We start from the raw sequence: 24,532 nt of genomic DNA, 5'->3' as shown, positions 1-24,532 counted from the left end.
TTGGAAAGCTCGGCATCGACCAAGATCGAGTTAGAGGCCAGAGCGATCATCCGAGATATGGAAGAAACGGCGGTGTTGGCGAGCAAAAGCGACGAGGGGGCTTCAAATCTGAACATAAGGGAGTCAGACAAAAGGGATGTGGCTGTGGGGCCATACTCCCGGGAGGACGATTCGTTGGAGAGCTCGGCACCGACCAAGATCGAGTTAGAGGCTAGAGGGATCATACGAGAGGTGGAATGTACCATGATACTGATGGATAGCCTAGAGACGGAAAAGGATATAGAGACAGCATTTAATTTTATCGGAAATATTGTGAAGACCGCGGAAAGGGAGATACTAATCGATCCAGAAATTCAGGAACAATGGAGACGACTGTTAATGAAGAAATCAAAAATGTTAGCAGCGATCAGAGCAACTCAGCCAAAAATAGCAGAAAGGGTGGAACAGCCGTACAGCATTATCAATAAAAGGGAAATTGAAGTTCCCACATTCAGTGGTGATATAAGTGAATGGGAATCGTTTCATGATCTTTTCAAGAGCCTAGTGCACGATGCACCGTACTACACCAACGTGGAAAAAATGCATAGGCTAAAGACGGCGGTAAAAGGAGAGGCGAGTCACATAATTCAACACCTAAGGACGCAGGATAACACATATGAAGAGGCGTTTCAGTTGTTGAAAGAAAGATACGAGAATCGGAGGGTGTTATTCAATAAGATGGTGGATGCCATTTTGGATCAGCCAACAATGGATAGTGAGTCCACTACCAGCGTTAAGCTGATGCTGGACACAACAAAGAATAGCATTCAAGGGCTTAAGTCCATAAATATAAATTTGGAAAACACAGAAATATTTTTTGCTAGAGTCATTTTGAGGAAATTTGACAGAAATGGATTAAGGCTGTACGAACAGCAAATAAGAAAGCCAAGAGAAATACAAAATTTAACTGACGTTATTCAGTTTTTGGAACAACAATATTTGGCGTTGGAAGCAGCAGGCGAATCTTTTACGGCTAACAATGAAATAAAGGTCGAAAAAAGGTACAATCAAATACAAGAGGCGTGCCTTGTCTGTAATGGCGTAAACCACAAAATGATAGAGTGCAGAAAATTTTTATCCATGACACCGGAGGAGAGAAAAAGCAAGGCTATGGAAAATCGATTATGCTACTTCTGTCTGAGTCATAGAACAGACAGAAGATGTTTCAGCAATCGACGATGTGAGACGTGCAATGGAAGACATCATTCGCTATTGCATGTAAACGAACAAAAAGGCAGTAAAACAATGACTTCAAAGAAAGAATCAAGCGGTCTAAAGGCAACGATGATCACGCAAAAAAGTTCTTCGACCGTGTTACTAGCGACAGCACAAGTAAAAGTTCGATCTATAACAGGAGATTACGTAACAATGAGAGCAATAATAGACCAAGGATCTCAACTTACTTCTATATCTGAGGAAGCTTCTCAGATTCTTGGACTTCCGCGAATTAAAACCAATACAGTGATTCATGGTCTTGGCAGTACGCCCGTTGGAGTTTCCAAATATAAGTTAAAAATAGAGATCAAACCTAGATTTCTGAGCAACGATTTCTTCTGCACAGAAGCTTTAGTGCTGCCAACGGTCATGAGTGCCCAGCCCGAAGAGTCATTTGATATAAATACTGAAGATTGGAGCAACTATTCGTTAGCTGATCCTTTGTTTAATAAGTCTGACAGAGTGGATATAATTATCGGCGGCGATCTGTATTCGGAGATCATGGAAGAAGGACAAAGAAAAGACAAAGGACCCTTTGCACAAAAAACTAAACTTGGTTGGATTTTGTCTGGAAAAGTACAACTTAAAAATAAATGCCGAAAATATCATACAGCTGTGACAAATTTGGAAAGGTTTTGGGAGCTAGAGGAAGTGGAAAGAGTTGCAGAGATGACAGTTGAAGATGACTGGTGTATGCAGTTGTATGAGGAATCAACCGTGGTAGAAGACGATGGCAGAATAGTGGTAAAATTACCGCTAAAAACGGACACATCACTCGGTGAATCAAAAGGCCTGGCATTAGCAAGACTGCTTTCAATGGAGAAGAAACTACGCCGTAATCCTAAACTGCAAGACTGCTACAGAAAATTTATGAAGGAATACGAGGAATTGGGTCATATGGAAAAGGTGCCAGCTGATGCTGAGGGAAGATATTACCTACCTCACCACTCTGTCATACGCGAAGGAAGCTTGACGACGAAAGTGCGGGTTGTTTTTGACGCATCAGCAAAGACATCAAATAAAAGAAGTCTTAATGACATCATGTATACGGGGCCTAAACTGCAAAGAGATATATTAGATATCATGTTACAATGGCGCATGTGGCGCTACGTTGTAACGGCGGACGTAGAAAAAATGTATCGTCAAATAGGAGTACATCGAGCTGATCAGGAGTATCAGTACATCCTATGGAGAGAAAATGAAAATGATCAAATTCAACAATATAAACTAACCACAGTGACGTATGGAACAACAGCAGCGCCCTTCTTAGCAGTGAGGACACTGCTAAAGATTGGAGACGACCCAGAATTAGAGCCGCTAATAAAAATATATTAAAAGAAAACTTTTATATGGATGACCTGATGACTGGTGCTGATTCAATCAACGAATGCAGAAGAATTGTGTCCGAAGTTTCAAGTCAATTAAAGAAGCACAAGTTCAACCTCAGAAAATGGCTCTCAAACGAAGATCAAATATTAAATTTCGTGTCAGATAAAGGAAACAATGAGTTGCTGAAGATTGAGGACGATGAGTCGATAAAAACGTTAGGCGTTTTATGGGACCCAGTCAGAGATGAGTTCAAATTTGAAATGAAGTTCCAGGAAACGTCAGAACTTACAAAAAGGAAAATATTGTCGCATATTGCGAGAATTTTTGATCCGCTGGGATGGCTGACACCAGTGACTGTTGTAGCAAAACTGCTGATGCAGAAGTTGTGGATGATTCAATTAGGCTGGGATGAAACAATTCCAGCAGAGATAGTAGCAGAATGGAAACAGTTCGTCAACGCAATTGCCACCCTGAATACACTCCGGATGCCAAGATGGGTGTCAACAGCAAGAAATGAGTCCGTTCAACTGCACGGTTTCTCAGATGCGTCAGAGAAAGCTTATGCGGCCGTGGTCTATGTTAAGTGCAATGGTAACGTACATTTACTGACATCAAAACGAAGGTGAATCCAATTAAGAACAGAAAAACATTGCCAAAGTTGGAGCTTTGTGCGGCGCATTTATTGGCAAACCTTTTGAAGAGGGTTAGATGTAATATGAAACATAATTTTACAATTTATGCATGGAGCGACTCTACAATAGTGTTGAGTTGGATAAATAACCGAAAGAATTCTAATAGATTCATCCGAAAAAAGGTGAGTGAAATCAGCGAGCTGCCTAACACACAATGGAGCTATGTACCAACAAAAGAAAATCCAGCTGATCTTGGCTCTAGAGGAGTATTATCTATAGAAAGAGACAGTATTTGGTGGAAGGGTCCCACATGGCTACAGAAAACATCGGATGAATGGCCGTCAATACCACAACAAAAGCGACAAGTATTGGTAAATACAGCAGAAAATAATAAAACTCATTTTTTGGACGAAATAACGGAGAAATGCTCAAGTTTTGGTAAGCTGAGGAGAATTGTGGCCTACGTTTTGCGATTTGTTGAAATGCTGAGAGGAAGGAAGCCAAATTCGCTAACACCCACAGTCGTAGAATTGGAGAAGGCAGAAAAGGCAATAATTCAGCGCCACCAAGAATTATTGTTTCCGAAAGAACGAAGAGCGCTGAAAGACAAAGAGTTTGTAAGCAGAGACAGCGGAATTGCAAGTCTTTATCCGTTTATTGATAAAGACGGCATTATAAGAGTTGGAGGTCGGCTACATAATGCAAGTATGCAATTTAACCAGAAACATCCAATAATTCTGCAAAGATCACACCTGGCGGAGATATTAGTTGCCGGTTATCATACATCAACACTCCATGGAGGTAACAGGTTAACGGAGACAGCGATTAAGCGGAAATACTGGATAATTGGAGTACGACGAATTATAAAAAAGCACATTCGAAATTGCTCTAAATGCATTCGTTTCAAGCAAGAGACGTCTAAGCAGTTGATGGGAAATCTACCAGAACCCAGGGTGATAATAAGTCACCCATTTCTACACACTGGCGTGGATTACGCTGGGCCTATATCAATGAAATGTTCAAGAGGAAGAGGGCAAAAAACTTTCAAAGGCTATATTGCAGTATTCGTGTGCATGGCAACGAAAGCCATTCATCTGGAAGCAGTAAGTGACTTGACAACCGAAGCCTTTATAGCTGCCCTGAAGAGATTTTTGGCCCGGCGAGGAAAGTGTGCGGTTATCTACAGTGATAATGGCACTAATTTTGTGGGCGCTAGTCGCAAATTGGACAAAGATTTCAAAGCAGCTATTAAAAACAACAGCTCAGCAATGAGTTTTTTGACGGAGGAGAAAGTGCAATGGAAATTTATTCCACCTGGAGCCCCTCACCAAGGAGGGATTTGGGAGGCAAGTGTCAAATCAATTAAATATCATATTAATAGAGTGATTGGAGAGTCAAAATTAACGTACGAAGAAATGAGTACGTTGCTATGCCAAATTGAAGCAATGTTAAACTCAAGACCCCTAACGTATGCAGAAAGTGAGGATATCGAATCACTTGATATTTATCACCGGCTCACTTTTTAATAGGCAGGTCCTTTGTGGACGAGCCAGAGCACACGGAAAATTTGATTGGGTCCTTAAATCGATGGAAGCTTATTCAGAAGATGAAAAAGGACTTCTGGAACAAATGGAAGGATGAATATTTAACCACATTACAACACAGAAGAAAGTGGTCCCAACCTCAAGATAATTTACAGAAAGGAGATGTCGTGATAGTGAAGGATGAAACAACGCACCCAGCAAAGTGGCCTCTTGGTTTAATTGAGGAGGTATTTCCTGGTAAAGATGGAAAGGTGCGTGTAGTATCTATAAAACTGCAGAATGGTTGCTTGAAACGGCCAGTGCAAAAAGTGTGTCCGTTGGCGAAAGCAGAAGAGTAGATTAAATAAATATTAAATATGTGTTATTAAGCCGCCGGGGAAGATGTTCACAGATAAGTGAACATTTTTTATAAGATTATTGCAGTTAGGTAATGAAGAGAAGAAAATCTATTTTGAATAAAGTAATACAGTGTGATAAGGAAGCATAGTGCGATGTCTGTAAAATAATTCTATTTGCTGCATGTGGTATTTTTGAGTTAGATTACGGGATGTAATCTTTACTCAGACTGATAAGCAAATGTAGCATGTTTGCTTGCCACAACTGAGATAGCTATGCATCTTTTATGACCTCCCCTTAGAATTTATGACTCATGGTGCACAGGCATTGTAGATGTATATCTCTCTCTCTCGCTTACACTTTATACTAGACTAGGTTAAGAAAAAATATCATAAGTAGTACTTAAGAATTATTTGAAATGAATAAAAACAGTGTAGTAACAAAACTAAAACGGTGCATACAATTTCTTCCGCGTAACACATGTATGGGTTAACTCTTCCTCGTTCTTTAGAAACGATCAATATTTTAAAGCGAATATCCAATATAATGGAAGTATCGGAATTGGATGAAACTTCCCATATTATAATATTTTCAACAACGGATAAACAATTAAATTACCATACTTCAATACAATGTAAAAACAGTCGTTGATTTACACATCTTAACATAATCAATATCTAGTGCACTATTCGATACACAGTCGGTCGGTCCGTTTGGTACCTCAGCCACAAACGCTTAATGTTGTAAAATAGATATATAGAGTAAGTGTACCAGTAGTTGGCACTTTAAAGATTTTCGCTCAGTGAAATTTTTCATTTATAACAACGTTAACTAATTTAAATTCGAAATTTTGTTTAGTTTCCGAAACTTTGAACCACTTTTTGTTAAATTCGTAAAATGTGCAATTTTATTAAAACAATGTTTTTTTTTATTGCCAGTAGTCAGCAACACTTTCCAATTGTCGGCATGGCATGCTCCAATGGTTGGCACATCGGTTTTTAGTAAGGGAATCATATTATATTTAAAAAAAGATTAATTTTTACTTAATAATATAAATTTTTACAGTACATTTCAATAAATATAACACAGACAATTTAAAAATAAATTCATCGCATTTTTTAATGATGAGAAACCTCTGTCGGACTTAGGACAACTGTTATCCTATAGCCCGGAAACTCATTTTTAAGGTTGAATATATTTCAGTTTTGAATTGATCTCATTTGTTAAAAGTATACCAAAATCATTTTATTTGTTCAAAATTTAAAATTTTTCATTAATATCCAAAATTCATGTTTTCCACCCACATGCCGTCTTTAGTTGAATCTATTATTTTTGTGTTCTAGAAGACGGCATTATAAAAAAATAGCATAATTACACTTATTTTTCAAAAATATTCTTGTCTAAACAGTTCTTTAATGCTTTAAAAATACCCTGTTGAAAATTTGTTAATTTTATCAAAGTTATGAGTCTTTTATATTTGACGTCCCAACAAATTTTTTTAAGAATATGCATTGACTGGTTTGTGCTGATGATACTTCATAGACAAAAATGTAAATTTTAATAGAATAAGTCATTATACCCTACACCACAAAGTTTTCAGGGTATAAGACTTTGTGCATTTGTTTGTAACAGGCTAAAGGAGACGAGATAGACCGATACTTTCTTTTGATGATCTGCGTAGAATAACATTTTTGTCTGTCCGCCTATCCATCTGACCGTCCGTCTGTCTGTCCATGTATTTTTCTAAACAAAGTATATATAGTCGCATTTATTGCCCGATCCAGATGAAATGTTGCAGAAGTCATTTGTTTGGCTCAAAGACGAACCCTATTGAAATTGGAGAGAAACGGTCAAAATTTAGATGTAGCTCCCATATATATCTTCGTTCGATTTGCCTTTTATTGAGCACCAAACGTGTAATATCAGCTCAAATAGTAAGGAATTTTGGAAGTGGTCGGATGAAAACAGCAACATCAGTAGAAATGGTACTTGATCGAAATCCGCGTCGCAGTGGCCGATAAATGGCTCGTGAGCTGAACATATCGCAATATTTCATTCGGCGAATATTGAAAAATGAGCTCGGGGTACAGCCATTGAAATTTCAAAAAGAGCAAGAACTTACACCGCAACTGAAAGAAAATAGTCTCAAAAGCGGTAAAGAGTTGCTTCGCGTGGCCGAAAGTGGTTTTCTCCCATGGGAAAACATTCGTTGTCCAGCAGTTTGTAAACAAACAAAATGATCGTGTTTTTATATGCCGGCCATCCCCGTTCCTATTAATCGACCATGGTATCAGAATAAGTGCCGACTATTGTAGCGAAAATATTCTGGATGGTTTATTCAAGCCTTGGGCACGCAAATATTTTGGCCGCAGACCTTGGTCATGGTTCCTTGCCTCATTTCCAGCGCACAATGGCCACCAAAATCTCCGGATACCAATCCGTTGGACTATTGTGTTTGGAGTATTGGCACTAAAAAAATACCAAAGTGTCGATCACCTCAAGCAGGCGCTTCGCAGGGAATGGACCAAAATACCGCGGAGCAACATTCGAGCAGCGTGTGACGGTTTCATTGGCCGTTTGAAGGCCATAATTCGTGTCAAAGGTGACGAATTCGAACAAATCTAAAGTTATTCTAAAATTTCATGCTATTTCCGACATGCTTTGCTTTCATTCAATAAAATTTAAAAACATTTAAAAATTATAGTCTTTGACTTTGTTGCAGTTTTTTTTATCTCACCCTTTATATTGTTCATCCGATTTGATATTTTTGTTCTCGGCAGCCGTAATATGAACTCTGTACCAATGATATTTGGGGAAATGAATCAAATACAGAAATACCTTTCTTGAATATTATCGAGATCGGTTCGGATTTGGATATAGTTCCCATATATATCTTAATCCAATTGAATTTTATTATGCACCAAACGTATGTAATACCCAAATGGTATGGCATTTGGCAATTACGACCAAATTGAGCCTGGAAATAAATATGCAAAATTTGGTGAAAATCGTTTCAGATATAGCTATAGCTCCCATATATATTGTTCATCCTATTTGTTATTTTTTATTTGTTATATTAAGCTCTACTTAATTTGCAAAGAGGTGTAGGGTATCTAAAGTCCGCCCGACTTTTACACTTTTTTACTGGTTTTTATAAGATTGTGCATTGCCTTGTTTGTGCTGATGAACTTTCACAGACAAAAATTTAAATTAGAATAGAATAAGTAATTTCTTAGCGAAATTTTACACAACGATGGTTGACATTATATTTGAAGCTGTTATAAATTCCTTTGTACTCTTATTTATAACAATTCTTTTTTTTTTTTTTTTGAGTTTAAGTATACAAAATACCAACTATTGGGACAAGCCGAACTTAGACGCACTTACCTTAAATGAAATACAAACCTAATGGAATTCATGATTTACTTCAGGTACGAAAACTGTCAACAATTTTTTTGGAACATTCTCCACAAATTGTGAACATTTTTAATAATAAGTTTTATTCTTTGCAATTGCCAATATTTTCATCGATATCAAATCCAATCTGGGTTCTGATACTACCTCTATGAAAATGAGAACTTAAGGAAAGAAATGAGAAATATTGTAAGGGAGATATTTTTCATTTCATATTTTCACTACACATTTTTACATAGATTCCACTTCCTGAACATGGTCTACATATGTCCATACTTTGAAAAATCATGATCATAATGTAGTCCAAATTTTGAATTTAGTATCAAAAATCACAACTAAGTTTGAAAAATCAAGAGATATCAAACTTAGACAAATAACTTAAAAACTTATAAATAAATACGCATAAATATCCGGTCTGTCTAAAACAAGAACATTTTGGCAGAAGCGCGACATGGGTATAAACAAACGTTAATTATGGTATAAATAATTATTATTAATAAAAAATATTCACCGTGTTACTAATGATAGTCATAAAAAATTGCCAACACTTTTGCTTATTGCCTATTTATCGTCACAATAAAGAAATATATCATTTCATTTCCATACAAATGAAAGAACTGCAAAAAATTATGTTTCACGCCTGCCGACAATAAAGTCATTGAAACAATTAATGAAAACCAGAAGTCAAGTAGTGGCCAATTTAAGAGTCAAGAAATATAAAAAAACATGAAATCCAAATCTCTGATCTTCTAACAAGCCTGCGACAAGTGCTTGAGAAGAGTTTTGAAGAAGGACAATTATTACCATAGAACTGTAAAATCAATAATAAAAAAAAACAAATCTCGGTGAAACTTATTACGACATCATAACAACAAAAGGAGAGCCACAATAAAAAAGGCGCCACTTATGACATATGACGAAGACGAACGAACGAGCGACAATACGTTGTTATGTCCGTTAAGGAAGAGCCATCATTGTCATCTGCAATCAGCAGCAGCAACAACAACAGCGCACATTGAAATACAAACAAGCTGAGAGTGCGTGTACTTGAAGTGAATAGGAGTTAAATAGACACACTTACATACAGTTACAGAGCAGGCAATATATATGTGTGTACGTATGTGTGCAAAGTTCTAAACAAAAACAAGAAACCCCTTGGAATTGAAACATTCAATGACTATTGTCAAGAGGGGAGAAACAATCAAATGCTTGTGTGCGTTTCAAGTGCTCTCATTGGTGGCTGCATGTTGCAGCCATTTTTAATTTTTCCCAAACCAGTTCTGTTGGACACACACACGGCTGGTTGGATGGCTGTTGTGAAACGTTGTGAGAGTCTGAAACACTTGCCTGGCCTCGCTTACATTGTTGTTGGACTAGATCTCATTCGTCTGTTCGTTCGTGCCTTCGGTTGCGAGAGGGTGGATGGTTGGTTGGTTGGTTGCTTTGTGGAAATATGTTTGCTGGTAGTGGTGTGGTGCTGACGATGGTGGTAGATGAGTTGGTTGCTGCCTTTTACAGTTAATTAACTAGGCCCTCGTGTGCTAAGGAATTTCAATCAGTTGTTTAGATGTGCTGACAAATTGCGCACACACACGCACGCGTTGCCATTCAATAAACAAACGGCACTTCCTTCCTTTTCCTCGCCTTCCGCAGTTCTGTGCTACACTTCATTTAAATTCGATTCCTATTACTCTGCACTCTTGTCTCTTCGCCTGAGTTGACAATTAGACCATCAAGTCCGCCGCCAAGTCATTCAAATCGGGGTATAGCCGCGCGCAAGTGCAAAATAATAAAACAATTTCGCTTTTCATGCCAAAAGTGGCCCCGGTCGTTGGTCCTCTTAAAGTGTTTTCTCCTCAAGTGTTTGGTGCTTATACTTATTAGTTTTATTATACTTATGCCACGAACAAAAGAAAAAGAATATTTGAAAAAATAAATACTGCAAAAAAGAAACACACAATAAGAATAAAGACGCGATTAAGTGTTTGTGATAAATATTTATAACAAAACAAAAGACAACAACAACAAAAATAAAAACAATTTGCAATCAAAAATTATGTTACAACATCAACAACAGTCATCACAAGTAGCTCAAGGTTACTACGATTACAATCAACCAAGTCCCGGGAGTATAACCAATCCCGATTCGCTGAATAATACTCCATTCTCAGTTAAGGATATATTGAATATGGTCAATCAAAACGAGGACTACGAATCATATGGTACAATGGAGAGGTGAGTATCGTAAGAGTGTGAGCCAAAGTCTGTTCAAATTAAGTTTTAAATATTGATTTCGCTTAAGAGAAGAGTATGTTGCACTGCTCAAAACCGTGTGCTAGCACATAAGTCCAGATTAGAATGAGATTATTCATTCATTTCAATTTTTTAAATTTGGATGTTGTCCAAAATTATGACTAAATCGAATTTTCACAAAAACTGTCAAAAACAAAAAAAAAAAAAAAAAAAAAAAAAATTATATTTTAACACTGGTTTTTTGATTATTAGAATATGTCTACTAATAATCAAAAAACCATTCTATGTCATTCAATAGAATATGTCTACTTAGAAAGTTATTAAACTGGGAGCTATCTCGAAAACAGCAACGGATTTTCCATCTCCCATTTCACAAAAGAGCTTTAGGTTTGAAAATACTTTGTTAAATATGTTCTTATTAAAAATTATCGAGATTAATAATTTTCCTTTAATACACTTGGAGTACTATTTTTTTAAAAGATAATTTTTTTATGGCAGTATGAAATTAAATGTTACTTATTTAAACAATTTTCGCTGAAAAGCTAAAATTATAAAAATTTTATCTGGTATTTCAGATTTTAAGTGGGTTTTCATTACTAAACTATGTTTACCAGGACAATTACATTTTATATTTGAGGCATATTTCTTTGCTTACCCCTTGGTATCCATAGCTATTTTTGTCTAACAAGGGTTGAGCCTGACTATTTTGTAATCAAGACAAAGTTCATTATAATGTTAAAGGTCTAAATGGTATTCTTGGATTGAACAGTAGAATTACTTTCCACTTACGCCGACGGATATTTAAATCTCCAGTTTTTTATTCTCATCGGTGTTCGAAAACTATTGTTGTGTTTCAGAACCCGCAAATTAGTACTAATTAGGAAAAGTAATTGATAAACTGGCCCTCAATTCTCGTTCTATGAAAACTTTTGTAAAGGAAAGAAATGGTAAATGAATAATTGTATAAAGGAAATATTTTTCATTTCATATTTTCATAGAACAAGAATCCATTCCCTGGTTATCGTAGCAAAATTTTAAGATTTTTGCAGTATCTAGAACAGAGTATAAACTTATATATGTATGTCACAAAGAAGCTTATATATTGGTTTCCGATTTATTTCTTTACTAGTCTCTACTGTTTTTCCAAATTTATGATGCTTTTTATTCATCAAATATTCCTATACCTGTGTGAATTTTTAGACCTCATAACGCTCACAAGAAAAAAACCAAACCAAACTTCCACGCAAAGTTGTTCCCATCAACTTGTACGTAAATAACAAAAACAACATAGGAAGGTACATATATCCAATAAAATATGCCAATAATATTTGTTTAAATTTGGCTACAAACATTCACAACTCCTCGGCGTTTTCATCATAAACCACAATATATTTTAAAGTTTGATTTTTTGAAGTAGTTTAGGTTTTTTTTTTTGGTTTTTCAAATGTCAAAACATAGCTCAAGTGGTGCACTTCAGTTTCGCATTTATAATTATGTAGCTAAGACAAATATTAAAAAAAAAAATAATATAAAATAAAATTATGTAGATTGTCGATTTCCTCCCAAAAAAGGGATGCAAAATATTTGGCTGCAATAAATGTGGTTTGGTTTTTTCGTTTTGGATTTGGAAAATTTTCGAAACGTGTCATGATACAGAAAACAATGATTAGATTAAAACAAAGATATTCTTTTAAAAAATAATAATATGGCCCGTTTTAACCCTGCTCGCTGCTCTAAAGTTAACATTTTTACGTCTGAAGTTTTTTTTTTTTAAATGAGGGGTTTTCATTTGAAGGATGTCGAACTATTCAGACTGAATGCGCGATATGTCAAATGAAGAACCCAGATATTTTTGAAAACTTCGTAAACCTGACCAATGGATATAAATAAGAAGTTGTTTTGTAAAATAAGAAATAAAGCATTCCTGTAAAGAAGAAGTTTGAAAGTAGGACAGAAGAACATATGGATTGGCATTTTTTATGAGCGCCTGAGTCTGAGAAATGCAATTAAGTGCATTTAACTTGAATATATTTGGAATACATACTCTAGGAACCTTAGCCCCTCATATGTGTGCTCTATCTGTCCGTTTTTAGTCTGCAAGAAAAGTAAAAAAAGTTGGAAGAAGAGCTTCCCCTAAAAATATATGTTTTGAGTAGAAATCAGTGGCTTAGCTTAGATTCCATATCGAATGAAATACGTATATGGGAGCTGTATCTTAATTTAAATCAATTTCCATCAAGTCAGTCGAGCTCAACAAGGTCTTTTTTATCTACTAATTATTCCAAGCCCGTTTCTTTGGATTTGGTTTTATAAGATATATTATAGGAACAGTAGGAATCAACAGGGTGAGATAAAAAAACTGCAAACGCCATATTTTTCACATTTTTTTATATTTTATTGAATGAAAGCAAAGCATGTCGGAAATAGCATGAAATTTTAGAATAACTTTAGATTTGTTCGAATTGGTCACCTTTGGTACTAATTATGGTCTTCAAACGGCCAATGAAACCGCTGCTTTCGCTGCCCGAAATTTGCTCTGCGGTATTTTGGCCCATTCCCGACGAAGCGCTTGCTTGAGGTGATCGACACTTTGGTATTTTTTAGTGCCAACCTTGCTTTCCAAAATACTCTAGACAGAATAGTCCAACGGATTGGTATCCGGAAATTTTGGTGGCCATTGTGTGCTGGAAATGAAGCGAGGAATCTCATTTTGTAACCATTTTTTGGTGGTGCGTGCTGAGTGCGATGGCGCTGAGTCCTGTTGGAATGTCCAAGGTCTTCGACCAAAATGTTTGCGTACCCAAGGCTTTAATAAACCCTTTAGAATATTTTCACGATAATATTCGGCATTTATTCTGATGCCATGGTCGGTTAATATGAGCGGAGAGCGATAATCGGCTGTTATGGCGGCCTACACAATCACCATGGCCGGCGCTTGTGTTCTAGTGGTCAACCAAAGCTGCACATTTTCATCTGACCTCTTTGGCATATAAAAACACAATCATTTTGTTTGTTTACAAACTGCTGGAAAACGAATGTTTTCTCATCGGAGAAAACCAAATTCGGCAGTTCACCACTTTCGACCAAGCGAAGCAACTCTTTTGCTCTTTTAAGTCTATTTTCTTTCTGTTGCGGTGTAAGTTCTTGCACTTTTTGGAATTTCAACGGCATTACCCCGAGCTCATTTTTTCAATATTTGTCGAATAGAATATTGCGATATATTCAGCTCACGAGACATTTTTCGGCCACTGCGATGCGGGTTTCGATCAAGTCGCTTCTTGACGGGTTTCGATCAAGTCGCTTTCGATCAAGTTCTTCCTTGACGTCGGTCTACGCTACCAGAATCACGGTAACGAGCGATGGTACGATAAACAAAAGATTTATTCACATTTAAATGCTAGAATGCTCTTACGATAGCCACTTGTGGTTTTCAAGCCAAATATAAAGAAATCACAATATCACGCTTGAGTTCCATCACGAATAACTTTTTTTTCTGGAAAATTCTTACCAAAAATTCTCTCTATATACGGGTTAGACAGCTTAGACTTTTAGTGAAAATTAATTACTCATGGAAAAACATTTTAATATTGCTGAACGGTAAGATATTAGTGCCGTGTTGCAATGCAGAAAGATACTTCTGATATTTCTTTTCTCAATTCAAAAATGCTCATTTCCTCTTCAATTCAAAAATTCCAGGATACTCCGGGAACCGCTTTCCTCACCAGGAACAAAATATTCTCACATTTTTTCAAAAAAAAAAAAAAAAAAAAAAAAAAAATGTCCACACGAAATGAATTTCTGTGAAACGGTTCCCCAAAAAGAATGGTACCGCCAGTAAAAGGTCTCAGCGTAGTATTTTTACAGTCACAGAAGGACACAAACTCGTAAATATTATGGACTAACTATTCCTGTGTTCCAGAACTTCAAGAATGTTAAACTTTTTACAACGTTAACAGATTTTTCCTTTGTGTGATATCGGAAATAATTGCAAAACTAGTAGATTTTTGCGGGTTCTGGAGCATATGTTCTTAAAACCGAAAATGCAGAAGTTTATATATGTTTGAGGGTATACTGGCAGGTCCTACCACCAATGCCAGTTTTTTTTTCAATTCAACTTGCGAAAGAATAGAAAATTCCATATGACCTGATTGACGCTGACCGGCTACATATCGACCAGTCGAAATGTCTAATACAAAATATCTCAAATTATTTCGAAAATATTTGTGCTTAACATTAATTCCTTATAAATGTTTCGTGCCTCCTCGAAATAATGATTTTAGACCCCATCGCCCTTTATACGCAATCCCTTTTAGGGCATTGAGAATTGATCCAACCATTTCTATTAAAATCAGACTTTACTTACGTTCATATTTTTTAGATGAATTCCAATAAATATCATTCAAATATCCATATGACATCCCCTGTCACAGTGATCCATTCCGTTGAGGTCAGTAGTCTAAGAAGTAATTAAATTTTAATTCCCACTTCTAGTTATCGTATCGCCACACAATGGAACAATAGAAGAACATTTAACGGGTCATTCATTGCAAGCCATGTTTGTATTGTTCGAAGGGTACATCAATTTGTTTGTTACAAAACAATATGTGAGAAAAACCCGCCAACACCAACACCAACAACAGCAATTTAAACTTTTCTTTTCAAACACATGCTTTGCTTGGTGGATACTCTAGATGCGTATCTATGCTATGTTGATAGCAAGTTGTATAAAGTGCTCCCTTCCACCGAGGCAAGACAAAAGATTTCTAGGAAATTTATACTGGAATTTCTGCGTCACAAAAACCCCACATTAAACAAAATAAGGGACACGATGACAAGTCGCCATTGTCTGGTCCGACAATATCAGCATATCATCGTTGTCATAATTATAATAATGAAGATCATCATCTGCATCATTTGTATAATATAAAATGAGTATGTAGCTGTATATACCCACCACGTATGTATGTATGTCCGTCCGTATGTAGGCCCAACAATAAACGTTTAACAAACTACCTCCCAGAAATAACTGGAAAACAAAAGGTCAAACTCATCTCGCCAAGAAGTATGCATATCATCATCATCGTCTTTAGCATGCCATCCCACCAAGATGACTAGCACTGTGTGGCGTTGTTTTCGTTATAAATCTTGTAGAAAAGTTAATATTTATCCAATGGTAAGCCGGCAGCAGCAACAGACAACTAGCCAACCAACCAACAGCAGCTTAGAGCAATAGTGGTTTGTAAGGGTCTCTTTGGTTTGTAACACCATGAACGGCGATCAGCAATAGTTTCGAACCCAAATCCAGATGATCTTGTTACTTTTTATTTGGTGTGTCTTTCTGTCTGTCCGTCAGTCTTTCGATCTAACTGCGGTTTTGTTGTCTTTGTGCTGTCTGGTGTTGTGTTTTGTTTTGTTTTGCCATGCCGTTGTGCCTGTCCATCTAACGCTATTATTTACCAATAATATAATAATAACGCCTTTTCTAACATCGACCACTGACAGGCCAGCGAAGCATTGGATGGGCCATTGGAGGGATGGACAGACGTTAACTAAGATCACGGCTGCTGCTGTTGCCGCCGTTGATGAACGTGAATAATTCCTAAGAAAATAATATTTACTTTAGTCCAAAAACACATACACACACCACGGAGAGCGAGAGGAGTTAGATGGATGAACAGACATACAACGACGACAGGAGGACAGGCGTTTAAACAGACAGACATATACGCAAACGTACAAATAAGTTGTTTTTTTTGTTTTACTTCGTCAAAATATTCAAAATAACCCGAATGATGAGAAATCCTATAAAAACATGATGACAGGCCAACTATCACATGCATCTTCTTCTTTTTCTCCTTCTTTGTGTGTACTTCATCATCATCGTCATCTTCGTTGTCGTCGTGATCATCAACAACATTGTTTGGTATCTGTTATACGGTTATTGTACTGTGTTAACCTGGTATCACATACAAGTGAATTGGCGGGATTTGGTACAGTGGGTTGAAAAATGCACAACCTTTTGTAATATTGTAGAGAAAAAATATTGAAATTGAAAATTAAGTTTGAATTCTATGAGCCTGGCAAAATGATCCCTTTTGACATCAAGATTTCAAATATTTGGGATAGTTCCTTTTGGTGATCTGCATAAAATCGCATTCTAAATCGATTTAAGCATGTTCGCCAGTCTGTCCATGTATTTTTGTAAACAAAAATACAGGCCGCATTTTTTGCCTGAATGAGATGAAATTTTTCTCATATTATTTGTTTGGCCCATGGACGAACACTTATCAGATAAAACATAGAAATACCTCTGCTACACTTTGCATAGCTTGCTTCAGATTTGGATATAGCTCAAACAATATCGATTTTGATGAATATCATTCCGTCAATTCAGTAGAAATCGATTAGAAGGAGGTTAGTTCCTTTCGACTTAAAGCTATAGGTAGCACTGCTAAAAATGCAAATTGATATATGGCAACATAATGTCGGCTCCGCCCGACATTTACGTATTGAGATGTCTAAAAGTCGATGTCGGTTTTTGCAAATGGTAAAGATCTTAAAGTCAATAGTTCTTAATCGATTTTAAATTTTGAGATTATTGATTTTAATTTATATTAAATTTTTCCAAAGTCAACATTTTTACTACATTCAACACTGGGTTCAAAGGACAAAGCAGATTAAGAGATTGAATAATTTGAAAGGTCAAGAATGTTATTTACTAAAGGCAAAAATCGAAAAGTCAACTTTTGTTTTCGACTAGTATTCCCGTGATATTTGGTGTCGTGAGTAGTTACTTTTTTGTAGCATTTCAAATGGGGACATGGAACCCTCTAGTCATATTGCCGATGTTTTGGCCCGATTTATGCTCTGTTCCAGAACCTCCAACAATCCATAAATTTTGCATTTTTTCCCAATATCATAAAGGAAAAATCAGTTATCATAGCAGACACGTTAGGCATAGGAACCTCAATGCCTGTAAGCAGCTCTCCGAAAAACTAGATGCAATTTTTACAAAGAGATAAACTCATACGAATTTGAGTGGGAGCGCTCTTGGGAGCAGAAAAAAACTGAGAAAACCCTATTTTTCTATGTCGCTCGAATAGGAGGGAGCATATTTCCCTCGTTTTTGAATTGGGAGCAAAATTCGTTCTACTCTAACACTCTTCTAGTTATACCCTCATTCATACAATGGAGAGTATATTTAATTTGTCATATCGTCATTTGCAACAACTAGAAATATTCGTCGTAGACTCCAAAAGGTATATATTATCCTGATCAGAAAAAGAAAACTATAAGGTGTTTTAGCGAAATTACGATAGCATTCACAATATTTCATCTAATTGGCACAAAGGGTATTCTGAATGGGCTATATTGGTCCACCTTAAGGTATTGGCCCAATATAACGGTATTTCCAGATTTCTGTATTTGGTTTCTGCCCCAATTTCCAACCAAATCAGCTGATACTTGACATTTGGCGTTCTTGAAAGCTCTGTTCTCTCCTTGCGAAAAATGTTCGATTCAAGTCCACTAATTGGTATAGCCCCCGATTTTCGGTATTATTTAATTTTACTTTTATAAACATAGTGGTAAGGGGTATAATAAGTTCGGCCTTACTATTTGTAATTTTTTTGGTCATACCCTTGTTGTTTTTCTATTGAATGTGTTTTTTTCTTTACAAGATCACACCCCCTTCATCACCCCTCTTCCTCACTCCAAAGTATACAAAAGAGAACTGATGTGTTATTTCCCACTGTGGTTATTTTTATTGATCTCAAATTCTGCGAATTATCAAGTGAAAAACGGTAACTATTAGGCAATTTTATAGACTACTGAAGCCCCAGAAATCATTGATTTGAATACGCCATGGGTCTATCTTTTACTTCTACTCTAGATATAGGTTTCTTACGGAATTTCCCTGCTTTTCGCTTTGAAAGATCTAATGATGGCCTACCGTTTGTGGAGATTCTCCCAAGTGAATTCCGAGAAAATCTTTTGATTTCCAAAAGTTTTCTTTTTTCCAAATCTTGCCCCCACTATGCCATAACTGTATGCTAACGAGTTGGAGAAAGGATGTCAGTAAATACTTTAACACATGACAACAACAAAAACAATAATAATATTTAACTACGCTGTAAAGAATCGATCGAATAGCGCGAGAGAGAGAGAGAGAAAACGAAAAAAAGATACATACCTACCTACAAACTAACTGAGATAGACTCACGGCGATGACAACGTCGTACGACGGACACCCCAAACACCAGCAACCCAAGATCATTTTGTGCCACAAAACGTTTATTTTTTGTGATTTTTGGGTTTTCTGAATGTTTACTTTTCATTTTTGTCAAATCATTATGTGAGAATTATAATAATTTTTGTTTCTGCTGATCTTTTGGGAAGAAATAAAAATAAAAATAATAATAATAAAAAAATATTCAAACTCATACACAAAGCCACAGCTACAGCCACAGCCAGATCTGAACCGGCCAGACAAGCAGCCAAATGGACGGACTGTCACTGTCACACATATGCATGCGGACGTTTGGACGGATGAATGCTGGGTGGATAAATCAAACTAGAAATAACATTGAACGAACAGAACCGCCACCACCAGAGCGAAGGTAGTCAATGACTTTTTTTGGCCAGAGATGACCAGTTTGGTTGTTGTTGCGGTTTGAAACGGTACAGACGGTTAGTTGTAGTACTTCTGTCAGGCAGAAAAACAAAAAAAAAAAAAAAAAAAAACGAAAAAAGAACGCTTACTCGGACTGTGTGCACATGTGTGTAGATCATGTTTGGCGTCTTGTGCTCTATTCCAATTGTTACATTTTTTCCAACATTCTTTGTCGCCCAGTTGAAATGTGTCGAAACGCTCATTCGAAAAATTGAAAATGAACCGTGAAATGATGTCACAGTAAGCATTGATCGATTTACAAATAGTCCACAAAAATTACAGAGGCGACACAAAAAAGGCGACAAAATTGACAAAAAAAAATTCGCAAGACTTTTTTCGGAGTTAAAAGAAAGTGTGTGTGGGCACTTGGTCCACATATGGTCACAGCGGGCAATGGAATGTTTTCCCACTTAAATCTTACTCGTGACATGCGGTGTCTTAGGAAACGGAAACAGTGAAATATTTTATTTGTGTTGTTGTTATTGTTGTATTTTTTAATTCTTTGCGTACTAATCGGAATTTTGTTTTGTGTTTGTGTGTTATCGTTACAGCCCCTTACAGGCCAATTCTGGATATTCAAACGACTACGATACCCGCGGCTACGATCCTTCCCACACTCTGTCACCCATGGTGCCACATGGTCATCACTTACCGCCCACGGCTGGCGGTCCCTCACCGGCCCAGTTCTACTCCAGCTATCAGGACTACAACACAACGCCCCTAATCACACATGCTACACATGCCGCCACAACGACACATCCTCACCAGGGCTATCAAGGCTATAACACTGCTGCCGTGGCAGCGGCGGCCGCTGCTGCTCATCCCTACTATGTTCCGCCCACAGCTACATATCAGCCACCGGGATATGCCGTGCAAACAACCCAATCCCTGTATCATCAATACAATGGCTATGGCACGGATGCCTATCAATCGCATGTTGCAGTGCAAAATGGAACGACGGCAGCAACAACGATTCCCTCACATCACATGTCTCACATCGATCTGACGCAGTCAAGTGTCAAAAGCGAATATGTCCCCACGCCATATGTGACACCTTCACCTACACTGGATTTGAATAGTTCAACGGAGGTGGATTTGAATACCCCCTCGTCGGGCCAAAAGAAATCGCCGATTAGTAACAATCCACCGCCAGCCACGCTCCAGAGTCTTATGGAAACGGCAAATAACTCGAATTCTTTGAGAAATATTTCAACGGGTCTACCAGCGGGACCATTGTATGAGCAGGCGTCATTGGTGGCGAGATCGGTGGATTTGAATAAAAGAAGTAAGTAGAATGAATATATTGTTTTTTTAATTAAAAAAAAATGTTTTCTTTAATCAAACTTAAAAAATTAGATCTTTTGTTTAAAAGTTCAAATATTTTTAAAGAAAAGATACGAAAATTTCAGAAAGACCTAAAAATTAGTTTGGCATTCTATTAAAAAAAAAATAAATAGAATTTATTGGCTCGGTGCGCTCTTGAGATTAATATCTCTATATCCTAAATTTTATGACATCAGAGGTTATATATCAATAAAACCGGTCAAAAGGTGTACCCTATCTGGCTGATACAAGCGATAATTACCCGAATTTTGCCAAACTTTGTACATCATAATATTTTTATCAAAGTTGGGTTGAGCTCGATGAGAAAGGGTCGATTTCGCTCATTTCCATATCTAGTCTTAAAGAAGTATTACGATGTGCGATCTCCATCCAAATCGATATTTTGTCATAGATATATGTTTATTTTGGAAGCTTTGAACCTCACTCAAATGTTTGAAGCTTAAAAAACATATCTTTATGATAGAATACCGATTTGCTTGAAAATCGTAATACTTGTTTAAGACTTAGACATGGTCCTTGACAAAATCGGTCCTCTCTTCTTGTGTTTCACCAACAGATTTCAAAATTTTTAACTCTCATAGAACGCGAAAATATTAACCGACTGTCTCCAGAATTTCAAAAATTTTAGTAAAAAAGCAGTAAGTTCGGCCGGGTTGAGCTTTGAAAACCATCCACCATTCGGAAATTTTTAAAAACAAAAAACGTTCAAAAATGTATTAAATTTATAAAAATACTTTATGTATTGAGGTACAGTTATATGGAGGCAATACGAAGACCTGGACCTGAATGGAAAATTCTCTGTCACAGGCTGTAGTATCCCGTTGAAACTGCAAATACGAAATTTGAAAGAATTCCGTTGAATAATGTCAAAATACCGAATATCGGGAGGTACCTTTATACCAAAACGTTGACCTGCACAGACAATTTTCTGCCATAGGGTTAAGTATCTATTACGAACTTCAAATACAAAATTTGAAACCATTCCGGTGAATTATGTTGCCAAAAACAATCAAAATACCGAATATCGGGAAGTACCGTTATATGGCGGTTATACGAAGACGTGGACTTGTATAGCTAATTTTCTGTCACAGGCTGTAGTAACCATTACGAACTATCATAACGAAATCTGGGGGTTATACCTAAACGTGACCTTTATAGCCCTACAGACCAAACATACATCTGAGTAAAATTTTATCAACCTACTTTAATTTGTTCGGAAGCTACAGTGAATTCTACAGTGAATTCATATTATGATGTAGGGCATAAAAAAAAATCATATGTTTCATGTCATAAGGAGGAGGGGGTCTAGATTTTACCAATTTTTCCCAAGCTTAAACCGTAAAATAAAATGATCGATGATGTACTACACAGAGATATTTTTTGGCGCAGTCGCTTCGTTAGCTCTTTTACAAACGGCCAATATTTTGAAAACCCGCAATTCCATATAAGTTGAACGTTTGGTTCAAATCATCTTCAATCAATCACAATATTTATAACCAAACATAGAATATGGGCTATATTTTCGATTATAAATTTCATTTCATTTTACTAATCACTCCCTCCATTTTCTCCTTTGTTTTTCTTCCAGAAGATATATCACAAGTGACATCCTCCAAATCTGAACTACGTAAAAACGGTAAACCACGCTCCAAACGCAAGCCACGTGTACTGTTTTCGCAGGCCCAGGTTTTGGAGTTGGAATGCAGATTCCGTATGAAGAAATACCTCACTGGCGCCGAACGTGAAGCAATTGCCCAAAAATTAAATCTCTCCCCGACCCAGGTGAAAATTTGGTTTCAAAATCGTCGTTACAAATCGAAACGTGGTGAAATTGAAGAACCGGCCTCTCTCAAGCACAAGGCTGCTGAATTGCCGCCGCAAAATGTTTCCATGTGGGGTCATGCCAATCATTTGATGCATCAAACGGCGACGGCGCATTACATGCACAGCCATCCGCATGCGCAGCATACAATGTAAAACATTAAGCAATAATTATTACAAATTTATTATTATTTTTTCGTTTTTTTTTTTAATTATACAAAAATTTTAAATTATTTATTATAGAAAACAATGTTTAAGATTAACACAAAAAAGAGGAAGAAGAAGAAAACAATTTAGTCATTTTTTTGTTTTATTAATAGATTAAGTAAAAAAAAAAAAAGAAAATAAACAAAAAAACAAACATTCGCCACTACCTAACACTACAATACTCGTAGTCGATCGATTGTACCTCTCATGAATTTAAAACAAAAAGTATAGCAACTAATACATATTTTTATAGTATTTACTTTAGTTTATGTAACAACAATGTAATAAAATTAATATTTGATAAACTACAACAACAACAAAAACAATGTGTATTATGTAAGCCAACAAAGTGTGCCTAAATAAAATAACTAACATTAAGCAACTACAAATGTAAGCTAGTTTCGTCGTTCCAACGATCGATTAAACAAAAATACTAAAATGTAATTTTTCCCATTGTTATTGTAAATATTAACAAAGCTCCGCCAACCCATTACATTACAACACACATACACGTGTAGGGATGTACGTAGACATAGTTATAGCTAGAAATACACATATTTTCTCACAGATGCTGAAGCAAAAAACAAATGAAAAATATAGTCATTAAATAAATAATACAAAAAAGAATAAAAATAAAATTTGATAAGAGAAAAAAAGAGAAGAAAAAAATCTATTTGTTTTCATTTAACCTAACCACCGAAAAAATTGGGTCCACTTAAGATTAGAACAATTATGTGAATGAATGCCAGTCTGTCCTTCCATTCGTCCGTCCGTCCAGTCCTTTGCAATTAACAATCTCTGGCTGCAATCAATGGGAAAAAGGATGTTTCCACTATTCTGCCGCTGCTACTGCCGGCAACAGCTGTCTAATGTTTTAATTCCACTTTTCATCTCTGCTCTCGTTCTCGTTCTCTCTCCCTCTCACACTCTCTTGAGGTTTTTTTCCGAAGAGATTTCATCGCATTTGGATAATTAGGATTTGTGTGTTTCATTTAAACTCTTATCATTGATCTGGAAAATTTAAATACCAAAACTCAAAGCATTTGTTACGTCAAAACAATTGAAAACTATTTGACTTCTCTGTCTCTCCTTGCATTGTTTGGTAGCAGAAAAAAAGGATACGCCCTATTTAAATGTCATTCAAATTATGTTGCAACTGCATGGCATGATGTTTCAGGGGATAAACACATTTTATTGCATTCAGGATTTGAGAGATTATTGTTTACTTCTTAAGTAAAATTTATTTAATTCTATTTGATATTCTTAGACTGTGTATATTTATTTCGTTATGAAAAATTAATTGTTTACACCGCAGTATTTATTTTCATTCCTCCCACGGTTATAGGCTCCCAAAGATCTGGGTTCATAAAAATATTGCTTTGCTGTCTATCATCGAATTTTATCAAAAAAGACTTTTATATTTTGGTCTTGGGCATTGGTGTACAGATATCAAACCTTTAGGAATTCAAGGAAACAACCAACTACAAAATGTGGTTTTGGCCTTAGTAAAGAACTATTTGGAACATGAGAAATTTTTAGGAACAAATCTTAAAGGTCAAAAATAACAATATTTTTTTTAATTTTTTTGGGTTTTTTTTTTTTTGTAGATGCCAAGCCATTGGGAATTCAAAGAAACAATTAACTACAATTTTTTTTTCCAAAACACTCAATAAATAACTATGCTTAATTGAGAAAATAGCCTTCAGCTGCAAGCTCAACAGTGATTT

At 36.3% G+C, this 24,532-nt stretch overlaps 1 protein-coding gene across 3 annotated transcripts; it reads left to right on the top strand.

Annotated features, from left to right (window-relative positions):
* Window positions 1-9,897: 9,897 nt before the first annotated feature.
* On the top strand, window positions 9,898-23,477 carry LOC101890705 (muscle-specific homeobox protein tinman). Of its 3 annotated transcripts, none has more exons than XM_020035726.2 (3): window positions 9,898-10,744; window positions 19,985-20,718; window positions 22,369-23,477. In XM_020035726.2, the coding sequence occupies exons 1-3, from the start codon at window positions 10,566-10,568 to the stop codon at window positions 22,752-22,754; spliced, it is 1,299 nt and encodes a 432-aa protein (XP_019891285.1). In that variant the 5' UTR covers window positions 9,898-10,565; the 3' UTR covers window positions 22,755-23,477. The 3 variants fall into 3 exon arrangements, with proteins under 3 accessions (XP_019891285.1, XP_011291273.1, XP_019891286.1); XM_011292971.3 differs by having other exon boundaries at window positions 9,903-10,744; window positions 22,366-23,477; XM_020035727.2 differs by lacking the exon at window positions 9,898-10,744 and adding an exon at window positions 19,178-19,673 and having other exon boundaries at window positions 22,366-23,477.
* Window positions 23,478-24,532: the final 1,055 nt, after the last annotated feature.

The sequence above is a fragment of the Musca domestica genome, unplaced genomic scaffold (genome assembly GCF_030504385.1).
Source record: "Musca domestica strain aabys unplaced genomic scaffold, Musca_domestica.polishedcontigs.V.1.1 33, whole genome shotgun sequence".
Classification (NCBI taxonomy): Eukaryota; Metazoa; Arthropoda; class Insecta; order Diptera; family Muscidae; genus Musca; species Musca domestica.
Note: the sequence above shows the minus strand (reverse complement) of the source record. Positions and strands in the feature narration are given on the sequence as shown.